The sequence below is a fragment of the Phyllosticta citribraziliensis genome (assembly GCF_038025025.1).
Source record: "Phyllosticta citribraziliensis strain CPC 17464 chromosome Unknown J3D65scaffold_3, whole genome shotgun sequence".
In the NCBI taxonomy this organism is placed as follows: Eukaryota; Fungi; Ascomycota; class Dothideomycetes; order Botryosphaeriales; family Phyllostictaceae; genus Phyllosticta; species Phyllosticta citribraziliensis.
In genome coordinates, this window is record NW_027117340.1 from 1312927 (window position 1) to 1335502 (window position 22576).

At 57.2% G+C, this 22576-nt stretch overlaps 6 protein-coding genes across 6 annotated transcripts; 5 read left to right on the plus strand and 1 right to left on the minus strand.

Annotated features, from left to right (window-relative positions):
* Window positions 1–597: 597 nt before the first annotated feature.
* On the plus strand, window positions 598–2096 carry J3D65DRAFT_567303 (putative 14-3-3 protein like protein; the record flags this gene model as incomplete). Its single annotated transcript, XM_066797610.1, has 5 exons — window positions 598–658; window positions 711–1017; window positions 1077–1318; window positions 1368–1438; window positions 1491–2096. The coding sequence occupies 5 exons, from the start codon at window positions 598–600 to the stop codon at window positions 1605–1607; spliced, it is 798 nt and encodes a 265-aa protein (XP_066657800.1). The 3' UTR covers window positions 1608–2096.
* Window positions 2097–6323: 4227 nt separating this feature from the next.
* J3D65DRAFT_616769 (uncharacterized protein) lies at window positions 6324–7204 on the plus strand. The gene has a single exon (XM_066799478.1). It carries the CDS (start codon window positions 6698–6700, stop codon window positions 7043–7045), a length of 348 nt encoding a protein of 115 aa, XP_066657801.1. The 5' UTR covers window positions 6324–6697; the 3' UTR covers window positions 7046–7204.
* On the plus strand, window positions 6858–7883 carry J3D65DRAFT_259201 (uncharacterized protein). Its single transcript, XM_066794855.1, has one exon. It carries the CDS (start codon window positions 7049–7051, stop codon window positions 7745–7747), a length of 699 nt encoding a protein of 232 aa, XP_066657802.1. The 5' UTR covers window positions 6858–7048; the 3' UTR covers window positions 7748–7883.
* Window positions 7884–9440: 1557 nt separating this feature from the next.
* J3D65DRAFT_259179 (uncharacterized protein) lies at window positions 9441–10165 on the plus strand. Its single transcript, XM_066794854.1, has one exon. The coding sequence runs from the start codon at window positions 9527–9529 to the stop codon at window positions 10040–10042; it is 516 nt and encodes a 171-aa protein (XP_066657803.1). The 5' UTR covers window positions 9441–9526; the 3' UTR covers window positions 10043–10165.
* A 5385-nt stretch (window positions 10166–15550) lies between these two features.
* J3D65DRAFT_616783 (Nsp1-like C-terminal region-domain-containing protein) lies at window positions 15551–18128 on the minus strand. Its single transcript, XM_066799479.1, has 3 exons — window positions 16284–18128; window positions 16111–16234; window positions 15551–16049 (listed from the first exon to the last, which is right to left on the minus strand). Exons 1-3 carry the CDS (start codon window positions 17933–17935, stop codon window positions 15858–15860), a joined length of 1968 nt encoding a protein of 655 aa, XP_066657804.1. The 5' UTR covers window positions 17936–18128; the 3' UTR covers window positions 15551–15857.
* Window positions 18129–18375: 247 nt separating this feature from the next.
* J3D65DRAFT_665616 (uncharacterized protein) lies at window positions 18376–20247 on the plus strand (the record flags this gene model as incomplete). Its single annotated transcript, XM_066802854.1, has 4 exons — window positions 18376–18439; window positions 18666–19085; window positions 19145–19440; window positions 19552–20247. 4 exons carry the CDS (start codon window positions 18376–18378, stop codon window positions 20245–20247), a joined length of 1476 nt encoding a protein of 491 aa, XP_066657805.1.
* Window positions 20248–22576: the final 2329 nt, after the last annotated feature.

A 22576-nucleotide genomic window follows, 5' to 3' on the forward strand; every position in this document is an offset into this window, starting at 1 on the left:
AACTCATCTCCCCACCCTCTGCGTCGCCGCAAGCTCTATTGCTCCAGCTCTCCGCTTCGACAACCTCCCTTGATTCGCCTTCCTTTCGATCTCTGTCACGACTTCCATCAGGTGAGAGACTCCCCCGTTCTTTCGTCATCCGTTCAGCCTCCTGGACACTGCACCCACGACGACGGCCCGCCTGCCATCCACCGTGACGACAATTGTACGCCGCCAGCCCTCTGGCCTCGCGTGCGACTGCTTCTGCGACGTTGATGGCGTCGCCGCGTTGCGCGCTGCCTTCTGCCCCACGTGTCACTACGACTCCTTACGACGCCCCCTTCCTCGAGGCCGACCGCACGCCTGCCGACGACGCGATCCGCATCCTTCACCCCACCGCCCTGCTCCATCCCGCCGCCTCGCTGCCACCTCTCCACTGCAGTCTGTGGCAGTCGGCGACCCTTATCGCGTCGCGAACCTGCCCCGCGCTGTCCGTCGACACCTGCCACCGGCCCCGCAGTCATCAACGTCGCATCGAACCCTGCTTTCCATCATCATCATCATCATTGCATCGAGCCAACACTAACATTCGCGACTTGCAGAAAACAAACATTCACAATGGGTTACGAGGACTCTGTGTACCTGGCCAAGCTCGCCGAGCAGGCCGAGCGTTACGAGGGTATGTGTGCTCTGCTGGCTTCTTTTGCGGCCGACGCTGACTGTGCGCCCAGAAATGGTTGAGAACATGAAGGCTGTCGCCTCCGCAGACCAGGAGCTCACCGTCGAGGAGCGGAATCTCCTCTCCGTCGCCTACAAGAACGTCATCGGTGCGCGCCGTGCTTCCTGGAGGATCGTCACCTCGATCGAGCAGAAGGAGGAGTCCAAGGGCAATGAGAGCCAGGTCACTCTGATCAAGGAGTACCGCCAGAAGATTGAGAACGAGCTCGCCACCATCTGCGAGGACATTCTCAAGGTTTTGGACGACCACCTCATCAAGTCCGCCCAGAGCGGCGAGTCCAAGGTCTTCTACCACAAGATGTGAGTCAGCCCCCCGCGAGCGCGTCGCGAAAAGATGCTGAGACGTTTCGTCATTACAGGAAGGGTGACTACCACCGCTACCTCGCCGAGTTCGCCATTGGCGACAAGCGCAAGACCTCTGCCGACAAGTCTCTCGACGCCTACAAGGCCGCCACCGAGGTTGCCCAGACCGACCTTGCTCCTACGCACCCCATCCGCCTCGGTCTCGCCCTGAACTTTTCCGTCTTCTACTACGAGATCCTCAACTCGCCTGACCAGGCCTGCCACCTGGCCAAGCAGGCTTTTGATGACGCCATTGCTGGTACGTACATGAGCGAGACGAGGCCTAACTCATGCTGACAACTGGACAGAGCTCGACACCTTGAGCGAGGAGAGCTACAAGGACTCTACCCTCATCATGCAGCTCCTCCGTGACAACCTCGTAAGTCTTCATTTCTCTTTCCGTGCAACTTCTGTACTAATACGCATTTCAGACCCTCTGGACCTCTTCCGAGGCCGAGCCCTCCGCCGAGGCTGCACCCGAGGCGGCCAAGGAGGCTCCTGCGGAGACTACCGTCCCCGCCGAGGAGGAGACCAAGGCCTCCGAGTAAACGCATCAACAATAATGGTTCTCAGGCGTGGGGTACGACGGTTGGGCATCTTGTTGGACGAGGACAAAAGCCGGGCTGGGGAAAGCTATCCCCTGCATTCGGCGCAGAAGCGGGGCTTGGTCTTTCTTGCTAAAGATTTCGTTCAACCTGCTTAAACACTACTAGAAGTTTGCGATAACCCCCCTGGTCTCCCTTTTTTCATTTCCCCTGGTCTTTTCCAGTAGTCCCCTCTCACGGCCCTTTTCCCCCCCACCACAAACACCCAACTTTTCCTGCCCCAACCCCTTTTATAGTCAGTCGACTCTATCACAATCACGATGGCGCGTTCTGCAGCTGTACGGTCTTAGACCCTCTTATGAATTTTCCAAATGCCAAAAAACAAAATAAGGACTCTTCATGACCTAGGTCCCTAGAATTGGAATCCTGTCCCTTGCGTGAGTCGCGCATTGTTGACGTGTGATGCGTGAAGGTGTCGGAGCTGGTCGAGGCTTTCACATGCTAGCAAAGAGGCGGCAGTCTGGTTCTGGACCCGTGGAGAGCGTTCCTGTCTACGCCGACGATAAATCCCGGTGCAGTGACTTGAGTCTACCTTGATTGGGCTTGGCTGCCTGCCCTACTGGATTGGCTTGGTTGGGGCTGGCCATGTTCGCTTGAGACTTGACATGACGTTTGATGCGTGGTCTTGTTGACAGGTGCGATGGTATGTATATATGTACGTCTCAAATCAAGACGACCGGGGGGGGGGGGGGGGGGGGGGGGGGGGGGGGGGGGGGGGGGGAAATGGAAAGATGGAACGGCCGGTGCGTGTCGTGACGACGTACGTGGGTGCGGACGGTGGCAGATGAGAGGAACATGTCACCGAGTCAATGGGCAAATGTACATGTATATGGACGAGGAAGAGGAAGAGGAGGAGGAGGAGGAGGAGTTGCTTCGTTGATTTGACGCAGTAGTGCCGCCAGCTCTCCAGCACGCGTGTGGCGCGCAGTCAGCCTGCGCCTTCTCCTCAACGCTCGCCCTGCTGCTCATTCTCCTCAACGCTCGCCCTGCTGCTCAACGCCATTCATTCGTTGATTTTCGTTCCCCTCGCCACTCTCGAGCAGCAGTGACACGTACAAGCGTGTATGTTCGAGAATTGCGATTGGAAAGCGAGGCGGCTGGCGTGGCGGCAGCATGGATGGAGTGCGTGGTTCGATTTGCAGGCTGGAAAATTGAACGGGAAAGATGGATGTTGGAGAGTGACCGTCAGTTTGTCAGAAAGTCAGTCATGTCGACAGCGCGTCGACATGCTCTTGAAGAAGAGGCAAAAAGTAAGGGAGAGGAAGGGGGAAAAAGACAAGCTTTCGGCGGAGCTTCTTGCGGCACCTCATTCGCGTCGGCGAACAGTTCAATTCGATTCTCTCTCCCTCTCCCCCTGAAATACAACCTACGAGGTAGACAAGGGTGATGAGAGGAGAAAAGGAGACTTGACAGCCCACGCATCAAAGGCGAGTAGAAGGAGAGAGTTCCAAGTTGGACGGCCCTCGCTGCTGGTCCGTCATGGTGTCGAGAGCTCCATCGGCGTCACTGACACCGCCTGGCGATTTACCGTTGAGCTGATTCCTGACGGATCGTGCGTTTTGCATTGCAAAACGCCAGAGACGGAGACGCCGATGTTTAAAGTTCCGCCTACATTACCCCTTGGGAAGGCGTCGAAGACGTGTGCGCCGGCAATCTTCAGCCCGCTCCTCCAGCGATTCCCCGACCTGCCCGCCCATCGAACAAGAGGACAATGTGGGCGGACGGGCCGTGTGTTTCTTCCTCGACTCAAAATCCGCCGCTGCCTCTGCATGCATGTTTCAGTCGAGTGGACACGCCGTTTGATGCGCGCGCGCGTGCGGTTGCGGGAACACGTGGGACGTGCCAACCGTCCGATGGCCAGCGAAGACGACGCATAGACGGGCGAGGCACGTTGCTACCGAACGTGTTGCCCGGGTTTGAGAACGAGAGGAGGCGAGGCAGTCGTGCTTGAATTTTTCGTTTTGGTCATTTTCGTCTCGGTCTCGAGTCGTGCCGCTCGCTCGCTCGCTCGCTCGGTACGATGCGGTACGATACGCGCGGATGGTGTCGCGCGACGAATGCACCGACGAGAGGCAATCCGAAGCAGACGAGCGGAAATAGCGGCGCGTCCGTCGTCCGAATGAACTGGGACTAAAGGAAATTTTTCTTGGGAGAAAGAGCAGATTTACGTATAGATGACGAACTACTCAGGGCAAACTTGCGATTACGACTGAGGCTGAGCGAGAATTGGAGACTTGCCTACCGTATCTGACCGGCAGTGGGCAGTCTGCCTGCCCGTTCTCAGCTACCCGCAGCAGGAACCAGCGGCTCCAACTCGGTCCAGCAGTGCTTTTAGCTGATGAGGCTGAGGATGAACCGAGACGACGCGCATCTGCCTCGCGGTTGTCGGCTCGTCGACGTCTGCCTCCGACGAGGTCATCGAACCAGTAGCCGAGAGCAACCGCGTGGCAAATCAAAGACGCGCAATTGCTTACTCTACTGGGCGAGCGAAAGCGGAGGACAGCCGTGAATCGAGCGGTCCAACGCGGGAAAAGGGAGTGTCGCTCTCACAACGTGCTGAGCGGAGACGTCCGAAGCTCGCAGCGCAAAGTGAAGCTGGCAGTCTCCGTCCGTCTCCCTACGACAGGGCAGAAGGGCAGGGCAGAGAAGGGCAGGGCAGGGTCATGGGGCAGGCAGAAAAGGCGTGCGGTTGTTTTGTGATGAATGATTTGCAGGAGTCACGTCTTTGTGTGGAAAGCCGTTTATGCGTGCGTGGTAGCGGAATCAGGGAACAGGAACGCCATGAGCTCGTGCACCACGCATTCGGCCGAGTGGTGTCCATGCCTCTACAATGGTGACATTGCTGCGTGGCAGCACTGACGGGAGAAGGCAGGACAGGGCTGAAGACGGAGTTCTGGCAGGACCTGAGCGCGACCAGGGCGTGGAAAGAAGCGGGAGAAAGAGCAGATGAGTGCGGTTGTGTGTTCTGGAAGACATTTGGAAGGATGGTGATGATTTGCAGCTAGAGGAGACGAGACGAAATGAGGTGCAAATGATGAGGCACGCATTACCAAATGTGGAAATTGACGATGCAAGAAAAATACAAAGTGGGCAGCGAGCAGTGGACCGGAGTCTGAAGGAGAGAGATGGTCGTGTCAAAAGCTTGATGCAGCGAGTCAGCAGCCATGTTGATTGATGCCCAGGGGGCTTGCAGCGGGAGCCAGGAGGTGCGGGCTGCCCGCAGATGGAGACGCGCGACGCGACGCGGTTCCCCGGTTTCTGGACATGATCAAATGATGTAGAAGGTTCTGGTGGGCCTCGTGACTGGTCCCTGGACGAGTCGGGGGATTGGACAAATGGTCGGGAGGGGGTTTCGCGGTTGGATGGTGATCAGCAGGCGACGGAGGGGAATCGAGGAAAGGAGCGGCGGACGCTTTGACAGCTCACACAGCGGAAGACTGGCAGGGTCGGATGGATGCCCTTGGGGAAACGGAGCTGTCTCGCTTGAGGGTGCCGCGGTACGTAGAGAGGCGCAGGGTTGAGCAGTGGCGATGGTGCTGTACCTGTCGTGATGGTGAAGGGGAATAATGAATGGGTTGAAGACAGTCGAGGCAAGTCCGGGATCCGGCTGGGCTTCCGTCACGGATGACGCGAGGTGGTGAAGTTATTTTTGCGCTTAGTGGTGGACGAGCAGAGCAGGCCAGGAGGCCTAATGAAGCACCGCCGCTTCGCCGCATGTTGCCTCTACCAAGGTCCGGGTGGGCTTTGTTCGGCACTTTTGTCGTGGAGAAATTTTTCGCCTACATGAATTTTGCAGAGGCCAACGTTTTGACGGGCCAGAAGGAAGGGATTCGTCGGTGGTGGTCCGCGGAGGGATTTGGAGCAGAGGCCGCAGTAGAATCTTAGATGTCGGTCATGAGGCACGGGGCAATGGTGGGGTTGCATCTGCCAGGTCAGAGCAGTCAGCAGTCAATCAAACACAGGGACCTCGGGCCGATGGCAGCAGCGGGCAGCTTGGACAGCCAGGACGACGGAGGCGGAGACGGAGACGGAGACGCGTCGGCCTGATTCAAGCCACGTCCAGCTTCACTCATGATACGAGATTGGCGGTAGGCGAGGGGGGCAGAGAAGGGCGAGGGTGGACAGAGACAGGTAGGACGAAGCGGTTGCGTGGACCGTGGCGGATCAGCGAGTTGATGGGCGGACCAAATATATTGGACGTAGGAAGTTGGATGCGGTGGGTGGATGGATGGATGGATGGGATGGGATGGGATGGGATGGTGAGGCCTTGGATGGATGGATGGATGGGTGGATGGATTGGATCAATGGTCGGTGGCACTCGGCAGTATCCGAGGGGGAAGGACAAGGACCCTGCAACGACGCTCCTCTGGTCTGACCCGGCGAAGACGACCAGCTGCACCACCAAGGAACCAAGCACGCAGCGCAGCGACTTGTTGTTGTGCGTGGGTGGTGAGTAGACACACAGCTTGTTTGACTGTTGACCGGGCTGATCATCATCTCTTGTCTGGCTTGACATCATCGGCCGAGTGGACGGGGCGATCACCTGCAACGGTCTTGGTCTCGCTCCTGGTCCTGAAGTCGCTGCCCGGCTCGTGCTACCCGCGACATTCACTGAGGTGAGGCCACTGGTCCTGCCTGCCCTGCCCTGCCCTGCCTTGCCCTGCCTGCACTGCTCTGCTCTGCTCTGCTCTGCACTTTAGCTCCGCGTCCCCTTCTCTCTCTTGTCCCTTCCCTTCGTTCCCTTCCTGACCGACCACTCGCTTTTTTCCCTCTCCCTCTCCCTCCCGCCGCAAACCTCGCTCCATCCCTCCCCTCCCCTCCCCTCCCTCCCGCTGCCTCTGCCTCTCTTCGCCGCCCTTTCTCCGCCGCCGCCGCCGCCGCCGCCGCCCGAAACAGGGTCCACCTCCCGCCAAAATCTTCTGCTTCTGCTCCTCTCGACACGACTCTCCAACCCCCCCGCCACGTGCTTCCTTGCATCTCCTCCCGGTCCACTCCCTCCATCAGCCCATCACCCACTCCTCCAACACCACACCATGAACCCTCCTGCCCCCACCTCGGACGCTGCTCCCACCTCGACCATGCCTCAAACCGCCCACGATCCCCAAAGCTCCTCCGCCATCATCGACGACGAATACGTTAGCCCCGCCTCATCCTCGTCCTCCATCAACGAAACCGCCCAACAAAACAACATGCCCAGACCGAAGCTCGGCAGCCGCAAATCCTCCGGCACTATCATCATCCCGCGCGACAGCCCACAGGTCGAGCTTGGCGAGGAGGAGGAGGAATACGACGAAAACGACGCGCGAACCATGAGTCCGCGCAGGACCAGCGAGGAAATCGAAAAGATTAGCCAGGAAGCTCGCGAGGCCCTCATCCAGTGAGTCATGCCACCGCCTCCCCTCCGAATCTCTCCTCTGACCTCCTCCTTCCTCCAGACAAGCAAAGGCTCTCCAAGCCAGCCTACTCAGCATCGTCGACCGCGTCGAGTCGGTGCGCTGCGAGCACGAGAAGCTCGAGGGTGGAAACCGCTTCCTTCAGTCGTAAGCCCTTGCCGCCACCCCCAGCCACAGCACAAACTCCCACTGACCCTTCCCCAGATACATTGGCGAGCTCATGCAGACGAGCAAATTGACCGCCGCCGGCGCCGCCAAGTCCAAGGTCACCAAGGGCCGTCCGCTGAAATAGACATCAGCCGCACCTCCCGACGCGTCGCGGTTCCACAGGCGGCGACTCACGTTCCGAAATCGCTATCGCATACACCCGCCTCACACACCATCAACTGCCGTCGATGCCACCACATTTCAACACAACATGCTCCGCCGGACGGGAAGACCGCATCACACACACACACACATACTACCACTTTGAAACGACTTGTACACTCCTCGACTCTCACGGCCTCCCGGCGCAAAGCGATACCCGCTCCCGCAACCAACTGCATACACTCGACCGCTCTGCGGCACGAATGCTCGCCTTTTTACTCGCGTTTACGAAGCGTGCATAGCGAAGGCTTGTTTGGCGTTCATGGGCGTCTTTTGGCTTCATTTCGCGACGGTCCGCGTCACACCACCCACGCAAAATAAAAAATCAAATCACCGCTGTCGCTCTGTCACACCCGACCAACGGCGGATCAATTTGAGGATACCACGGGCCTGGGTGGCCACCGTCGCCGGCGTTTTATTTGTCATTTTGGGGCTTTGGAGGGGAATTCCAGGGGGGGCGTTTGCCAATCTAGTTACCCCACGGCACCGCACCATCAGGTAGCCAGCCGTACATTCTTTTTCCGCTTCTTCTCTAAAGAGTTATTTTGCGCTTCTATTGTTCTGGCATTGCATAGGGTTCCAGGTTATTTGGGATGAGACGAGACCTTGGTGGATATACCGCCCTTTTTCCTTGTATTCTTGGTTTTCTTCATCTTGCATTTTCTGCGGGGACCCATCAGCTAACCCTGGGTCTCCCAATCCCCCCTTTCTGTTGTCCAGTTCTGTGCAGCAACCAAGGGCAAAAGAACCAAATTGATTTTTTCCGCTCTTGACGTCTCTCTACCTTTCGAATTATTGTTTATTTTCATCACTTTTACTAGGTCCTTTTTTTTTTTTTTTTTTTTCTCTCTCTGAATGGGTTGGGGGATGCAAGAAGCAGCACGGTCACTGGTGAAGGAAGGGAAGTGGAAGATACGATAACATCAACTGTTGGCCAATCAAACACGCAGTAAGAGACAGAGACAAGAAATCAAAGTCGGGGAAACAAGGGAGAGACGACGACGTGGTGGCGGGCCCGGCGGGCGTCGGGCGCTTAAGGTAGAGGAAGGGGTTGCCATTTTGGGGAAGGCCGATCAGGCAGGCACCCAGACAACAGAAGAGACACAGGAGACAGAAGAATGGACAATACCTACGTATGATGCGCTCTTGCATCACATCACACGTCACACATGACCTGTGATTATTTATTGATGATGCTTGGGGGGGAGGGGTGGGATGCAAGGGGGCGGCGCGACTACGGGAGCAGGAGTAGCAGCGCGTCACTTGTATCTGGTGTGTTTCTATTTTTTGAAGAGAAGGGGAGAGCCGGCCAGCACTGACTAACCACCGGGACTTGCGCGATGCACGCTACGTGGGTGATGATGTACATGGGTCCTGATTTGCGCTGAAGAGGACCTAGGGAGAAAGATTTGGTGGGTGGGCATTCAAGGGAATAAATAGATTGTTGCTGAAGGTTGGATGGTGGACGACGGGAGTAGTGAAAACTTGGCCTTTATTTGCCCGACTATTCTGATGAACAGTGTACATGACCGTCAACGTGGACTACTGTATGTATACTTGCCTGCACACGTACTTCCTTCAAAACCTTTCTTCATACCAGAGAAGAGGAGGAGGAGGAGGAGGAAAGAATGAAAGACCAAACAGACGCAGGGCAAAACTCAATTGGCCGGGCCAAACGCCACCCCTCGGCGAGGTGTGTAGAAGAGAATGGCCATCTACTACCGAAGCCTTCCTTCCTTGTCGAGCGAAGGAGAGGCAAGCCAAGGCAAAGCAGGGTCCAATACATTACCGCCAGCAACCTCCCAACGACAACAACAACAAAGAAGGAACGAAGAAAGCAGGGTCCAGAGCCAAGCCAAGCCAAGCCAAGGCGCGCGCATCGTCACCAGCGCGTGTGATGATGATGATGATGATGATGATGATGTCGGCAAAGTACATTAGGTAAAGGTGGTTGGCGGCGGGTACCACTTGTAGGTACGGCGAGGAGTGGAGTGCAGTAGTAGCAGGCGGGCGGGCAGGTGGTGGACTGGTGGTGGCGGCTAGGTACGGAGTAAGCGATTGGCTGACAGCCTTACGACGCCCCCCGCCGTGCCGCCGCCGATGATGGAGGTGGTTGTGGTGGTGGCGTGGCGCCACGTTCAACGTCCGTCAGGGTCTTCTCGCTGCTGCTGCTGCTGCGGTGTTGCATCACGACTACAGAAATGTACAGAGAGTACAGCGAACCAATGTAGCTGCTTGTCCTCTTTTTTTCTCCGTTTCGCCTCCCGCTGGATTGATTGCCTTGCCCCGGATGAATTGTCCTGCCCGCTTGCTCCTGCCCGCCTTTTCGCCTCGTCAATAATTACTGGTTACTTGGAAGTAGACAGGCAGGCAGGCGGGCGGGCAAACAGTCATTCAGTGACGTCGGATGGCAACCAAGCAACCGAGCAAATACTTTGTCACCGTCTTCTCTTTGTCTGTATGTTGCCCATCATATCCAGGTATGTCAGCATCGTCACACGTCTCACCACCACCACCACCACGATGATCATCTGCTGCTGCACCATCATCATCATCGGAGGATTACTGCTCCCCGCAACAGTCAGAGTATGTACCATCCATGGTGCAGAGCAGTAGCGAGGGCAGCAAAATATCCATCTCTCGACCATCCTGGTGTGCTCAACTGCTTACCAGGAGGAGTATGTAAGTGGGAAGGAATCGCGCCGCTGCCGTCATGTCGACAAAGGCATCATGTCAAGAGTGCGAGTGAGCAGAAAAATATCTCCCGTTCCTACCCACGTACCTTGTTGTCACTTTTGCGTCTCCTCTCTCTCTCTCTCTCTCTCTTTTCCTTTTCCATGAAAAATTTGCGCTCTTGCGGCTCAATCTCTGTGGTTACAAAAGGCAAGGCAGCACGGCGAGGCGGGCCGTCTGTCCGTGGGTAGTGGCAACGTGACGCATTCAAATTGACGGTCGGGCCTATCTACGTGCCTGTGACGAGGCGAGTGGCGGAGGCGTTGGCCGGTCAGTCGGTCGGTCAGGGCGGTCATTCAGCGTGCGTGAAGGAGAGGGTGGTCGATGGAGGGGGAGAAAAGTGAGGTGTCAAATGAATCTTCCTTGGATTTCTTTCTCACTCAAACGCTGAGAAACGGCCTCAGAAGGTGGAAAGTTAGAAAAGCAGCACTGGCAAAAGGGAAAGACTAAAACAAGAGAACGACCGGAGAAGAAGAAATAAAATCGGAAAAAAAAAGCTGCAACAAACCAATCAGTCAACCAACCACCAAAATTCCGCCATCTACCCAAGTAACATCCGGTACGTACAACGTCCCTTCTTTGCTGCCCTTTCTGGTCCCTCTAGGTACTTCTATTCTTTTCATGCCCACATCCGTCACACGGGTGCGGCCTGCCCAACCTTGCGTTTTCTCTGCCTTACCTTGCCCGGTTACCTACCTTGCACGTCCCATCCCGTTCGACCATCTCGCCACCACACCACGACGTCATCTCACCCAACCTTAAAATCACATGCACGCCACCACCGTTGGGCATGGCATGTAGGGCAGATCGTCGTCGTCGCCCGTAACGACGACAACAACAACCCGCGGGGGAAGCGTGGGGGTAACAATAGTTGTAGCTGTAAGCTGATTGCTTTGCTACCATTCGTTGTGGAGGAGTGCGACTGTGTTTTCGGATGGTTTGGCTTGATCTTCGTGTCGACGACAGGTAATTGGCTCTTGTTGACCGTAGATTGGTATGCAGACATGTTGGAATTTGCGGCAGGTGCCGTGTGGTTTGCTCGTTCGGATTGAAGTCGAACATTTGCTCTCTGTCGTAGTGCTAGAGTGCAACATCTTGTTTTGAGTGACTGTGATAGGAAATTTCGGGTAAGGTTCTTGGCACCCTCGAAGAGACGCAGAAGAAAAAGCAGGAGTCCAATCTCTGGTAGAGTGGAATGTCGGAGGTAAAAGGACATGGAGCAAAGAATGCGCTCTTGCTAGTCGCCAACGCCGAAGACGGTAAGAGAAATGAAAGAGACTTAACGACTAGGTGTTGAAGTTGACTGAGTGAAAAACGCTTAGCTTGCTGATCGCTGTCTATACTCGCTGGACTAAAGCTGTTTGGCTGGTTCCAGCTGCAGCTCGTCCGTATCTTCGAGCCGTTTAAACGACGACACAGATACATCTGTTGGCGCACCGTACAAGGCCGCCAATGAGAGCACTCGTCATCTCAGCATCAGCTGGGCTACAGAAGGGACCTACCCCCTGCTAATCTCGCACCTACCCCTCTTCCTCGACCTTGCCTCAATTTCGGGCAAGCCAAGCGGGCAAAAGGAGTCCGGGGGCGTCAGCAGGACGGAGACAAGGCCGTGAGTGAGCACCGCGTCTTCAGACCTGGGGGCCACCATATCTAAACAGCGCAAGCTCTGAGCAGGGACGCAGGCAGGCGATAGGAATTTCTTGCAGGCGCACATGATTACGCATAGGTAGGGTATTGGTAGCTTCGCCTATCGCGTGCCCGTCTGCGAGTAACTCGGCTGGGTTCCAAGTCGGATCAGCTCCGCACAGCAGCAGCAGCAGCCAGAGCCCCGTGGCATCAAACCGAGAGGCGTACGTGTCGGTGAGAGCGTTGATAACTATGGGCAGGTAAGCAAGCCCACGCACGTCCGGGACCGGACGCGGACGCAGACGCAGAAGCCCACCTACCTACCTACTGTACCGGCTAGCCAGTCTGCCTGCCGCCCAATCCGGGAGACTGTGCTGCCATCGTGGGTTTTGAGACGCCAACCTTACGCTACACAGTCACCGCTGTGGGTGCGGATGTGATGCACATGAGCGGACGGAATGGAGCGAGCGGCGAAGCGGCGCCCGGCCTGGCCTGCCTCTTTGCGAGCTGCCTGGCCCAACTTCCTTGCCTCATGTTGCTTCATCGCCCGCCTGCCAGCCCGCTGGCCCCACAGACAGCCGCCCGCCTGCCCGGTGGACTGGATGGCGGTACAGCGCCGCAGCTCCATGGTCCTAGATGCGGGCTCCATCTGGTCTGGCCTCCGGTCTGCATGGACTCGACGCACGCCTGGTTGGGCGGGTTAGATGGGCTGTTGGTGACACTGCCTGTCCGTAGGCTCGTAAAGCCAACGTCTCGCTGGGCAGCAACTGGCGGCGGCGCGCGCGCGTGTTTACCGTAAGCGAAGAGATGAGGAACAATGGAAGCGAAGACAAAGACGTTGCATGCTGCATGCCGCGCCGGCGATGCACCCCTGAGCTCCTGCGGCTGCACTGCGCTGCCGAGAAGCGATGAGCCAATGATGAGAGTGCCCCTGCTCTTGAAATCTACCTCGTCGGCAGCGCCTTGGGCCTGTGACTGCGTGGATGAGACGGCAAAACATTGAGCCATGACTTGGGATTCCGCGCCGTGCTGCGAATTGACGATTGGGGAACTGCAGCAACCAGCAGAGGGTTTGCTGGCAAGGGCAGACAGATGGACGGGCACGGGAGACAGGGGCAGGCGACTTCGCTTGCCCTGTAGTACCCGAACATGGGCGGGGACGGGCAGGTAATGTATGTTGGTTGGATGATTGGCTGTCAAAGGGCATCAAATCAAGCACCACGACCGCCTCACGGATTTGCCCCTGCGGCAAGACCTTCCGGGAGCTGGGCGGCCTTGTAGTCCACCGAACTGCCGAATGAGCAGACGGATTGTTGCATTCGTCTTGCGTTGCCTGACTTGGTCACGGACTGCGTCGTGTTGTTCCCTTTCTCGTCCAGCGTGCTTGCCGGGCTCCGGCGAGCTGGGTTGGACCAGGGCCCGTTCATGCATGGCGGAGCTGCGAAAAAAATCAAGACGAAGCCGACGAGACCTCGTGGTGCTGCCGTGTGGGTGCCGTATCATGGCATGTACGTACCACGCGTCTTGCACGAAGGTGGGCTCGTTGACCGGAGGGGCCCGGCCGCCCCAACCGCCCAACTCCACTGTTTCGTGTCCACGCGGACGATGGCGGGAAGGGCACGAAGACGAAGACGGCGCGCAGAGAGACAGGACCGGCGGCGACGGGGCCGGCGAAAGGCAAAGGCGGGAATGAAGAATTCTGCGTCCTGGTCGCCGCCTCGCGTAACGTGTGATTGGGCATTGGCCGCTAGCGAGGCGAGGCTGCGGTGCGGTCCCAGGCCAGAAAAAAAGGCTCAGGACGGCAGGTGTTTCAGAAGCGCTGTTGCTTTGCTGCGACGGGAGGTGGAGATGTTTGGTCGTGGGAGCAGATCGCGTCGGGGCAAACACTCCACAGACGGGCGTGGCGCCCAAGGGTCGTCCTGCTGCAAGCGCTAGGTTGGTGTTATGCTTCCCATGCCTTCTCGAATTCCAACTGATTGATCCCGGTCCAAAGCGAAGCTGCATCCGCTGCAAATAATAGAGGCCTCCATCTGTTCTTTTGCTCGAAAATTGTCACCAGACGAGCGGCCCACATTCAACCTCAACCTGGAGCAGCGGCATGAACCATCGCCTGGAATTTCCCAATTCTTTCTTGGAGATCACCGCCGCAGCGTGACAAGCTGTCTGATCAACACCGTCTTTTGGCGTACGCGGTACAGCGAATCAACAAACCCCCACTTTGACAGGCCACAAAGCCTCTGCAATCTTTCAGTCGAGAGTTGCAGCCTACGATTGCTCAACTTGGTGACAGGAGATCGACGCTCGTTGGCAAGTCAGGCGAGCATGGAATCAACGTCATCCAGCACGCGAAAAAAGCAAAGTCGGGCGTGGTTGTACAAGGGCAAAGCAGAGGCTTTGGAAGAGCATCCAAGGCAGGATCGGCAGCGCGGCGTGCGTACAGCGCTGCAGCAACGGCTCCAGAGTGTTGAGGAGGAGCGAAGATCAGTGACGGTCAGCAAAGGCCAATGCCCACACAGCTCAGCCAGCCGTGTGCTGCTCTGCCTCTCCACATCCTCATTGCTTGGGGAAGTCCGGAGGCCTTGCCGCCGTGTGACTCTGTCCGTTGCTGCCAGATTGCCCCCCGGTTCACCCTGCCGTTGGGCTCGGCGGCTGCGGTGCCGTACAAGCCATGCGCGATGGCGTAGGTGTGCGCCCCTGTCGAGGCATTGTGTGTAAAGTCAGCAAGGGCAGCCAAAGGATGCCACTCCGCAAGGGTGTGTCTTGGACCCGGTCTGTGGGTTGACCGTCGTGACTTGAAGATTTCGGTCGTGAATGGTTTGGATGACGCAGGGCGCAGATGGCAAAACGCGAGGGGCGTCGGACGACGATGATGAGGTGTCGGAGGATTCTATGCACTCGCGGTTGGGAAGTGTGGCCGTGATGCCACGCAGGGACTCCCCAAGCCATGATGTAAAGTGGCTCCAGGCGAGGTTGCCATGGGACGCCTTAGCTGTCTCCTCGTTTGATTGGAGCCTGTTTTTTGTCCTAATCTGAAGGGGCATCCGCCTATACAGGCCCTCAAGACTTCGGAAATACACCCTCGTGGTAGTCATTGCGAAGCGCGGATATTCGGTCCCAACCAAGGGATGACACTTGGCCAATGAACAATATATTGCCTGCCGCAACAGATGGGTGGTCATTAGTACAGGGAATGTCTCCCTTCACAATTACAACCTGCCATGCTGGTCCAAGGGGAGTCTTAAACATGGACCACGGCGCCCGTCGCGGATGAGGCAGCAACACGATTGATAGTCAAAAGAGACGAATAGCTAGACTACGGCCCTGAAAGCCAAGTACAGTAGACGTGGGCAACTCATTCATGGCACACTTTGGCTGAAAAGCCGATGGGCTTGACCAGTCAGTCCTCCGACGAATTCCACAATGAAAGCAGCCAACACCGTGAGCAGCAAAGTCACAGATGGAGGCCGCATAAATTCCAATGCCATACACTCCTCCTACAATGATGGCAAGACCGCCCTTCGCCATAGCCATCTTGCGGCGCAGCTGGCAAGGAACAGCACGGATCTATGACATCGTGGTCCAATTTGCTGGATGCCTTGCTTCCCACATCAAGCTTTGACCGAGAAGCCTCTCGATCCAGGTGTCCAAGATGGGTACTTGGACCTGAGCACTGGGACAAGGCGAACACAATGGCTGTGCAGGCGGCCCGAAAGAAGAAGCCTATATCGACATCGATTCTCGAGTATTGAGAAGGGGGCTGACGCGGGACTTGATACAGCCAGCCGTGGATAGACTCTCAAGAAATTCGAGGCACTGGGGCGATGGATCTGAGCGCGACCCAGTCATTGCGACTGTCTACTGCTGTCTATCCTGCTGCCTTTTGTCGAACCAGTTGAATACAAGATGCATCTGACTTTTCGACCTGGATCCACCTGCGCTACAACCGGAAGAGAAAATCCAACCCTTAAACGCCAATGTCCGTCCATGAACGGATCGCCCTTGATGCTTCCCTAACCGTTGACCGTCAACATGACAACCAGCACTCTCGACTGTCGAACACCCCAATAGTAAATTAGCGACGGCCCAAGAAGGACCGCGCAAAGTCATCGGCAGGATCACTACCCAGAGAGGCCTGTCCACTCAATCGGTAGGTTTGAGTCTCCTTCTGCGCGGCGAGAACCTTGGCGTGGAGCTCAGCAGCACCCGTGTCGATTGCTTGGAGCTGAGAAAGGTGGCTGTTGAGTACACGGACAACTTGGGTGAGCTGTTGAGGTTGATGTCAGTACAGAAGATCGCCACAAAGTATAAAAAAAAGAACATCATACCGGGTCGTCGGGCTTGTCCGTCTTGCTCAATGTAGCCGAAACACCATTGATCTCGTCAATCATGTAAGAGAGGTCCTTGTTGAGGTCGTTGAGTCGGTCACACAGCTTTTCAGCAAGTTTGTACCTGAGAGCTGTCAGCGAGACTATCGAATCCTGGGTGTGCGGATACATACGTCCTCTCGCGCTCCTGGTCAGGGCCCTGGAGGCCGTCGGATCCAGTTCCGGTAACCATCTTCTCCATCATTTCATCAACGTCCTTCTCATAGCTGTCCAACCACCGCGACAGCTCTGCCTGGTCATTCTCAACAGCAGTGAGCTGACGCTCAACTTCTCCAGTGTCTTTGCCAGCTTGAAATGCCTTGGTGTAAAGTTTGGCAATCTTGTCACTGTTCTCCACCAGCATGCGGTCCCACTCCGCGACCTGCTTTGCTTGGCTCTGGAATCTCTTTTGATATTTCGACAGGTCAGTTGCCCAACGCGTGATGATCTCGTCCATGGACTTGTTCTTCAGCCTGGATTGGGAGCTCGGGGGGTTGCCAATGGTGGAAGCTCCAAGGTTGGTGCTCGGGGCTGCAGCAGGCAGTCCAGAAGTGGCACTGGTAGAGGGTCCAGCAGTCGCTGTGGTTGTCGAAGCATTCTGACCAGAAGATGAAGTTGTACCGGCTCCTCCGAGCGAAAAGGTCGGTACCGAAGAGGTCTTGGTGCCACCTCCGAGCGAGAATGTTGGTGCGGAAGTGGCAGTCGTGGTAGATTGAGCGGTGCCAGAGCTCTGCGCAGGTGCAGCGCCGAGCGAGAAACCTCCGCTTGGAGCCGTGGATGTGGTTGGCGCGGTGGTCGTGGCGCTTGATCCCGTCTGTCCAACAGAGGTCGAAGCCGGAGTTTTACCAAAGGCGTTGCCAAAAGCTGTCGTGCCCGGTGTCGCAGAGCTTCCGCCAGCGGTTGAGGCTGGTGTATTGCTGGCGCCTCCAAAAATATTGGGGTTGCTGCTGGCGGGGCTGTCAGCGCCATCCTTCCTAAACAGCGAGCTTGGCTGGTCGCTGCTCGTGGTCGCAGGTGCCTGGCTGCTGCTGGGCTGAGAGCTAGGAGCTTTTTGCCCAAGCGAGAACGGGCTGGACGAGCTTCCGGCTGGTTGAGCTGTCGAAGACGAAGGGAATGAGAAGGCAGGCTTGTTCCCGGTAGAAGCGCTGTTGCTAGCAGGTTGGTTCATGGAAAACAGCGAGGGCTTCGAAGCATCTTTCGACTGGGCAGCTGGTGTTGCACCTCCGAACAAGGAAGAAGTCTGGGGCTGTGACGGTGCAGAAGACGCCGGAGTGGCAGTGTTGGTGGTGGATGGAGCGGCGCCGCCAGGAGTCGTGCCAAACAGAGGCTTTGAAGAGTTGGCACCAGCACCCAAGCTGAACGGGCTCGAGGCAGCTTCGGTAGGTTTGGCACCAAATAAGAAGCCACCTCCAGATGGTGGGTTGCCTGCTGGTGTAGTAGAGCCACCAGTGTTGAAGAGGCCAGTCTTTGCAGCCGGAGTTGCGGCGCCTCCAAACAAGTTGCTCGAATTGCCAGTAGTCGCTCCACCAAAAGGAGACTGAGTCGCGCCCGTAGAAGCCTTGGCTCCAGCGCCTCCGAAAAGACTAGGGCTCGAGCTTCCCGACGTCGTCGAACTCGCGGTGTTTCCTCCAAAACTGAGACCGGGTCCCGCAGCAGGCTTGTTGAAAGAGAAAGGACTGCCGTTATTGGATCCACCACTGCCACCACCGCCGCCGCCAAAGAGACTCCCGCCGCTGGCTGCCCCGAAAATCGACTTGGGTTGTTCCTTGGACGAATCGTTCGACATTGTGAGTTAGACTCGACGCGCGAGTTGACAAAGGTTTGGATCCGCGGCTGGTGTGTTTATTCGGTTGCGAAACGGTGCAAGAGACGGAAATTTGAATTTTGCAGGAGCGGGCGACGTGATGATACGCGACCGGGCGGAGTCGATGGGGAAGGGAAGTCGTGGAAAGGCGTCGAGGCGGACGCGTTTGCTCTAAACAAATGAAGCTTCAGTTGGAGAACGTGGAAAGTCGTCGGCGGTCGGGGGCCCGAGCGCGCGCTCCAGGCACGTGATGATGGAGTCGCCAGGGTTAGGTGGTCGATCATTGCTCGTTGCACTGCCTCTGGGGAGATCACTACACATCAACCTCTGCCTACCTCTCAGCAATCCTACAATTCAAATCCTCCTCACGTTTTCTCCATTCTTCTCCAGTCCTTCTTGCGATCTTTGAGGACCCGAGCATCATGACCGAACTTGAACCGCCCAGGAAGAGCGTCGAGCTCGAAGATTCCGGTGCGCATGAGCTAGGTAAGTCCGCAGCCATCCTGTTTCAAAGCGTCCCGGCCTCGCACGCAGCCTGAATTTGACCTTGGTTTGCCCTTTCTCGCTCGGAAACGGTCACTCCTCCGTCTCGAGGGCGGCACCGTTTCAAGGTGGCCTTGGCGATGCCCAGGGAGTGCTGGCGGGGACCCGGACACTCAAAGTCGCGTGTTCACATCTCCATTAAACTCTCCATCTAACTTCCGCCCTTCAGCTGAGTCCTCAGACGGCGACGAACACTTCTCTGATGCTTCCGAAGGCCGCTCCCCTCCCGTCGACCGCTCCAACCTAACTTCTCCCACACCCATGACACGAGTTGAAAAGGTCGACGACGAGCCGAGCTACGGAGAGGTTCCAGGAACGGAGGCATACAACAAGAGGACGCAGGATGCCGTGCCAGACCAAGTCGAGATTGTTCCCGAGGGCAGCCGCAGTCGCAGCGCATCCAGCCTGAGCGTATCCGATCGTCCAACTACCCCGCGGTCGCCTGGAGGCACACCTGTCGTTGTCGTTGAAAAGGTTGATCCGGAACATCCTAGCCATGGCGAGGTGCCCGGAACAGAGGCGTACCAGCATCGCCAGGCGGACGCCGTCCCTGATCTTGTTTTGAAAGCGCCCGACGCACCCAACGAAGGTGAGTCGCCGATTTCTTACGTGGCCGGAACTGGTCAGCGAACCTATTGACAGGACAAGGATCGCCAACTGCCTCTGATAGATCGGAAACCTTGAGCGATGGTGACCAAGCCCCAGACGAAAGCAAACCCGAAGAGCCTTTGAGCTCTCAAGATACGGATACCGGCGGACATGCGACTGGGGATGGGGACCAGAACCTGGGTGATGATTTTGACGATTTTGAGGAAGGCGGCCAGGATGAGGACTTTGGAGATGATTTCGGAGATTTCGACGACGGCTTTCAAACTTCTGGGGACAATATTGGGGATTCCTTTGACGAGCCCTCTCGGCCTGTATCCGACTCGATTCCATTATACGTAAGTCATCAGAGCCTGTCGTTACCTCTAGGTCGAATAGAAATCACATCTTTTGTTCACCTAGCGATTTTCAAAGCCAAACATGAAAGCGGTGTCTAACTACCGTGGCAGCCATCCCCAAGTTTCGAGGGGCTTGATGCCGAAGGCGTACTCGGCACAAGCCAGAAGTTTGTAAACCAGATCTTCCCATGTCCCAATGAGAATCAGCCGCGGATCGACCACGAGATCAGCCCGTCTCTTCTTTCAGAGAGGAGTCTCTCGCTTTGGGCACAGCTCGTAGCCCCGCCACCTCTGCAGCCGCCAAACTGGGTCCGGTCCCGGATTAGGCGACTGTTCCTCGTATCTCTCGGAGTGCCCGTTGATCTAGACGAGATACTGCCAGCGAGCAAGCAAAAGAAACTTGTGCTCCCATCAATCCACGGCGGCGGGGATCGTTCGCCGCGTCCGTCAGCAGACGAGTCGGCAAACGGGGCGGCATCGAAGCTCAGGAAGGAGGGCCAACAATCGAACACGTCGATAGATTTCAATGCGTCAAGAACCGAACGTAAGAGGCGTGGACCTCCGCCCCCGCCCGAGTTCGATGTCAGCGCCACGACGATGCTCTGTTCAACCACCGAGGCAGCGCTGAACAACTTTACCGATGAAGAGCTCATGGCCCACGTGCAGAGGCTGAAAGAATTGCTCAAGCGAGCCGAGGAGGTGATGGTCTACTGGACAAAGCGCAAGGAAAGCGCCATTGGGGACAAGGAAGCGTTCGAGGCGGTGATTGAGAACCTCGTCAAACACGCAAAAAAGGTCAGGAAGTGAGCAGTTCGAAGTGGCGCGCGAAAAGCCTTTTTCATGGATCCATTGTTATCAACAACAACACATGGCACCGGTCTGGAGCACGAGAGGTGTCTCCTTGTAAACCAGCCTATCACCACGTCCGTACATGGAGCCGGACCACTGCTCCGCCACTGCAAGCGCCGCGCCACCCACTCGTAGAAGGGCCCTCGAATAGACGCGGCGTGGCGGCTCCCATGCAACGATCGAATCATTAACGTCTACGGATTTGCCCACCAACCTATCACCGTTGGAGGATGGACGTGGAGAAAGAGGGCGAGGACACGCAGGCGCCGTAGTCCGCTTGTCGACCGCCGGGCGGTGGGTACATAATAGTGGCGGCCTTCTCGCGGTACATGCCCTTTTGGAGGCGCAGTGCCGGATCGACGTGCCTAGAGGGTCAAGCGCTGAGCGCCAGCACAGAATAACAATTGTCCAGTAATACAACCTATTTCCTCAAACGGCTCAGCCGGCAACCCCGGGCAGCCGTACGCCAGTATGACGTGCCAGAGAATAGTTTCGCAGAGAGCGTTCAAACATGGCATTGGCTATTTCTCAATGGTGCAGGAAAGGAGAGGGGAGCAAAGCAGACACCAAGCGGTTGTGGGCACGGCAGGGGCAGAGCAAGGGCACGCAAGCTGGGGCGAGGGCTACCACGGCAGCGCGAGTGATTCGGGCCGAGATTGAGGTGGACTGCGATCTTCGCTGGCGGACTGAGCGGTTTTGAGGCGTGATGCGGTGAGATTTGCAAGATGACGTTGATCACCTGTAGCGGGCAAATGGAAGGAGGAGGATGATGGACCGTTGAGGCGACAGAAGGGCATGAATGATGAGCTGTGTAGCGCAAAAGGCGTCGATGCGAGATGAAATCGAGAGATGAGGTTCAGCTCTTCCCCCTCGGAAGCCCCTGTGCCCCTGTTCACCTAGTAGGGCTGGCTGGGCGGGCGGGCGGGCTGACGAAGTGCGGATGGCAGAACTAGTGAACGGGAAGAGGACCCTGAAGCGCGTTTGACAGGGCGGCCGGCGGCGGTTGACCGGCGCCATACCGTACATGTGGCGATCGGCGACCTTAAAAGACACGACGGCACCTGAAACCGGGCCTGTTGGTGCGGACGACTGAGTTGGAGGGTGGAGCTCGAGCGTTCAGTTCAGAGACGAGAGGCAAGAGTCCTGAGAGGGCAAGAGGGCGGCTGGCGGTTGCCAAGGTCCAAGAGCGGTGGTTGGCCGCGCCAGAGGGCAACACCGCAGGCCGCCAAAACAATTTCCTTTTTTTTTCCCCTCTTTTTCTTTTTCTCCCTCTTTTCTCCACGACGCTCGGGGCCGATGACAGACAGACTGCGACTGGCTCGGCTGCCGCTCAACATTATCCTGCGGTTGGCCGGCCGGCCGGCATCTGTCCCATGCTCCACCAGATGGGCATGCAATCCGCGCGTAAGCGAGAGAGGAGGAAAAGGAGCCGTGCATGCCCGGGAGGCGCAACGAATCGGGATGAGGTGTCGTCGTCGTCGTCGTCGTCGTCGTCGTCGGCTTCGCAGTCGGCGCCTGTTGCTGCGTGGAGACTACGGACGCAAAGAGGCAGAAACGAAGGGGTGAGGGACGGGGACAAGACCTGCGACGCCGGTCTCTGAGATGGTGAATGATGGCCGTGAGAGGGAGATTGCGAGCTACGCACCGCCGTCGTCAGTGGCAGCGGGTTTGGTGGTTGTGGACGGGCTGGAGAGCAACAGCGACAAGGCCGCCACGAGCCAGGACCGTCTGCCCTGGCGGCAAGCCGACTACGACGTGGAGGCGGCCAAAACGCGCGAGCGCATGGCTTCGGCCAGGTACCGCACAGGCACATTCTCAGCACGCACGCATGTACATACATGGTGTAGGGTACCTAGTAGACCGGGGTGGCGAAAAAGCAGCTGCACTCGACGATGCGGATGCTCATGTGGAGGTATCACGGGGCGGCGTTGCGAACTAAGGTAGCCAGGCGTGAATTGAAGGGGTAAGTGGTAGTACCGGGCAGGAATTGTAAACAACCGACTTGTCCGTGGAAGCGTCTCACAGTCTACAGTATACAGATCCGGGTAACCGGTGTACCAGGGCGGCGGTTCATTGCTTGTTGGGCTTCCTTGGAGAGAGGGTGCAGGACGGACGGACGGACGGACGGACCGCAGAGGAGAACGAGACGGAGACGGAGGCGTGAGGCGAGGCAGGCTGCGCGCCCGTTGGGCACATGCGGCCGGGGGGCTCGGTGGCGTCCGCTCCACTTCAGTCCAGTACTCATGGAATTGTGCCAGAGGACAAGACCAGCAATGGCGAATGGACA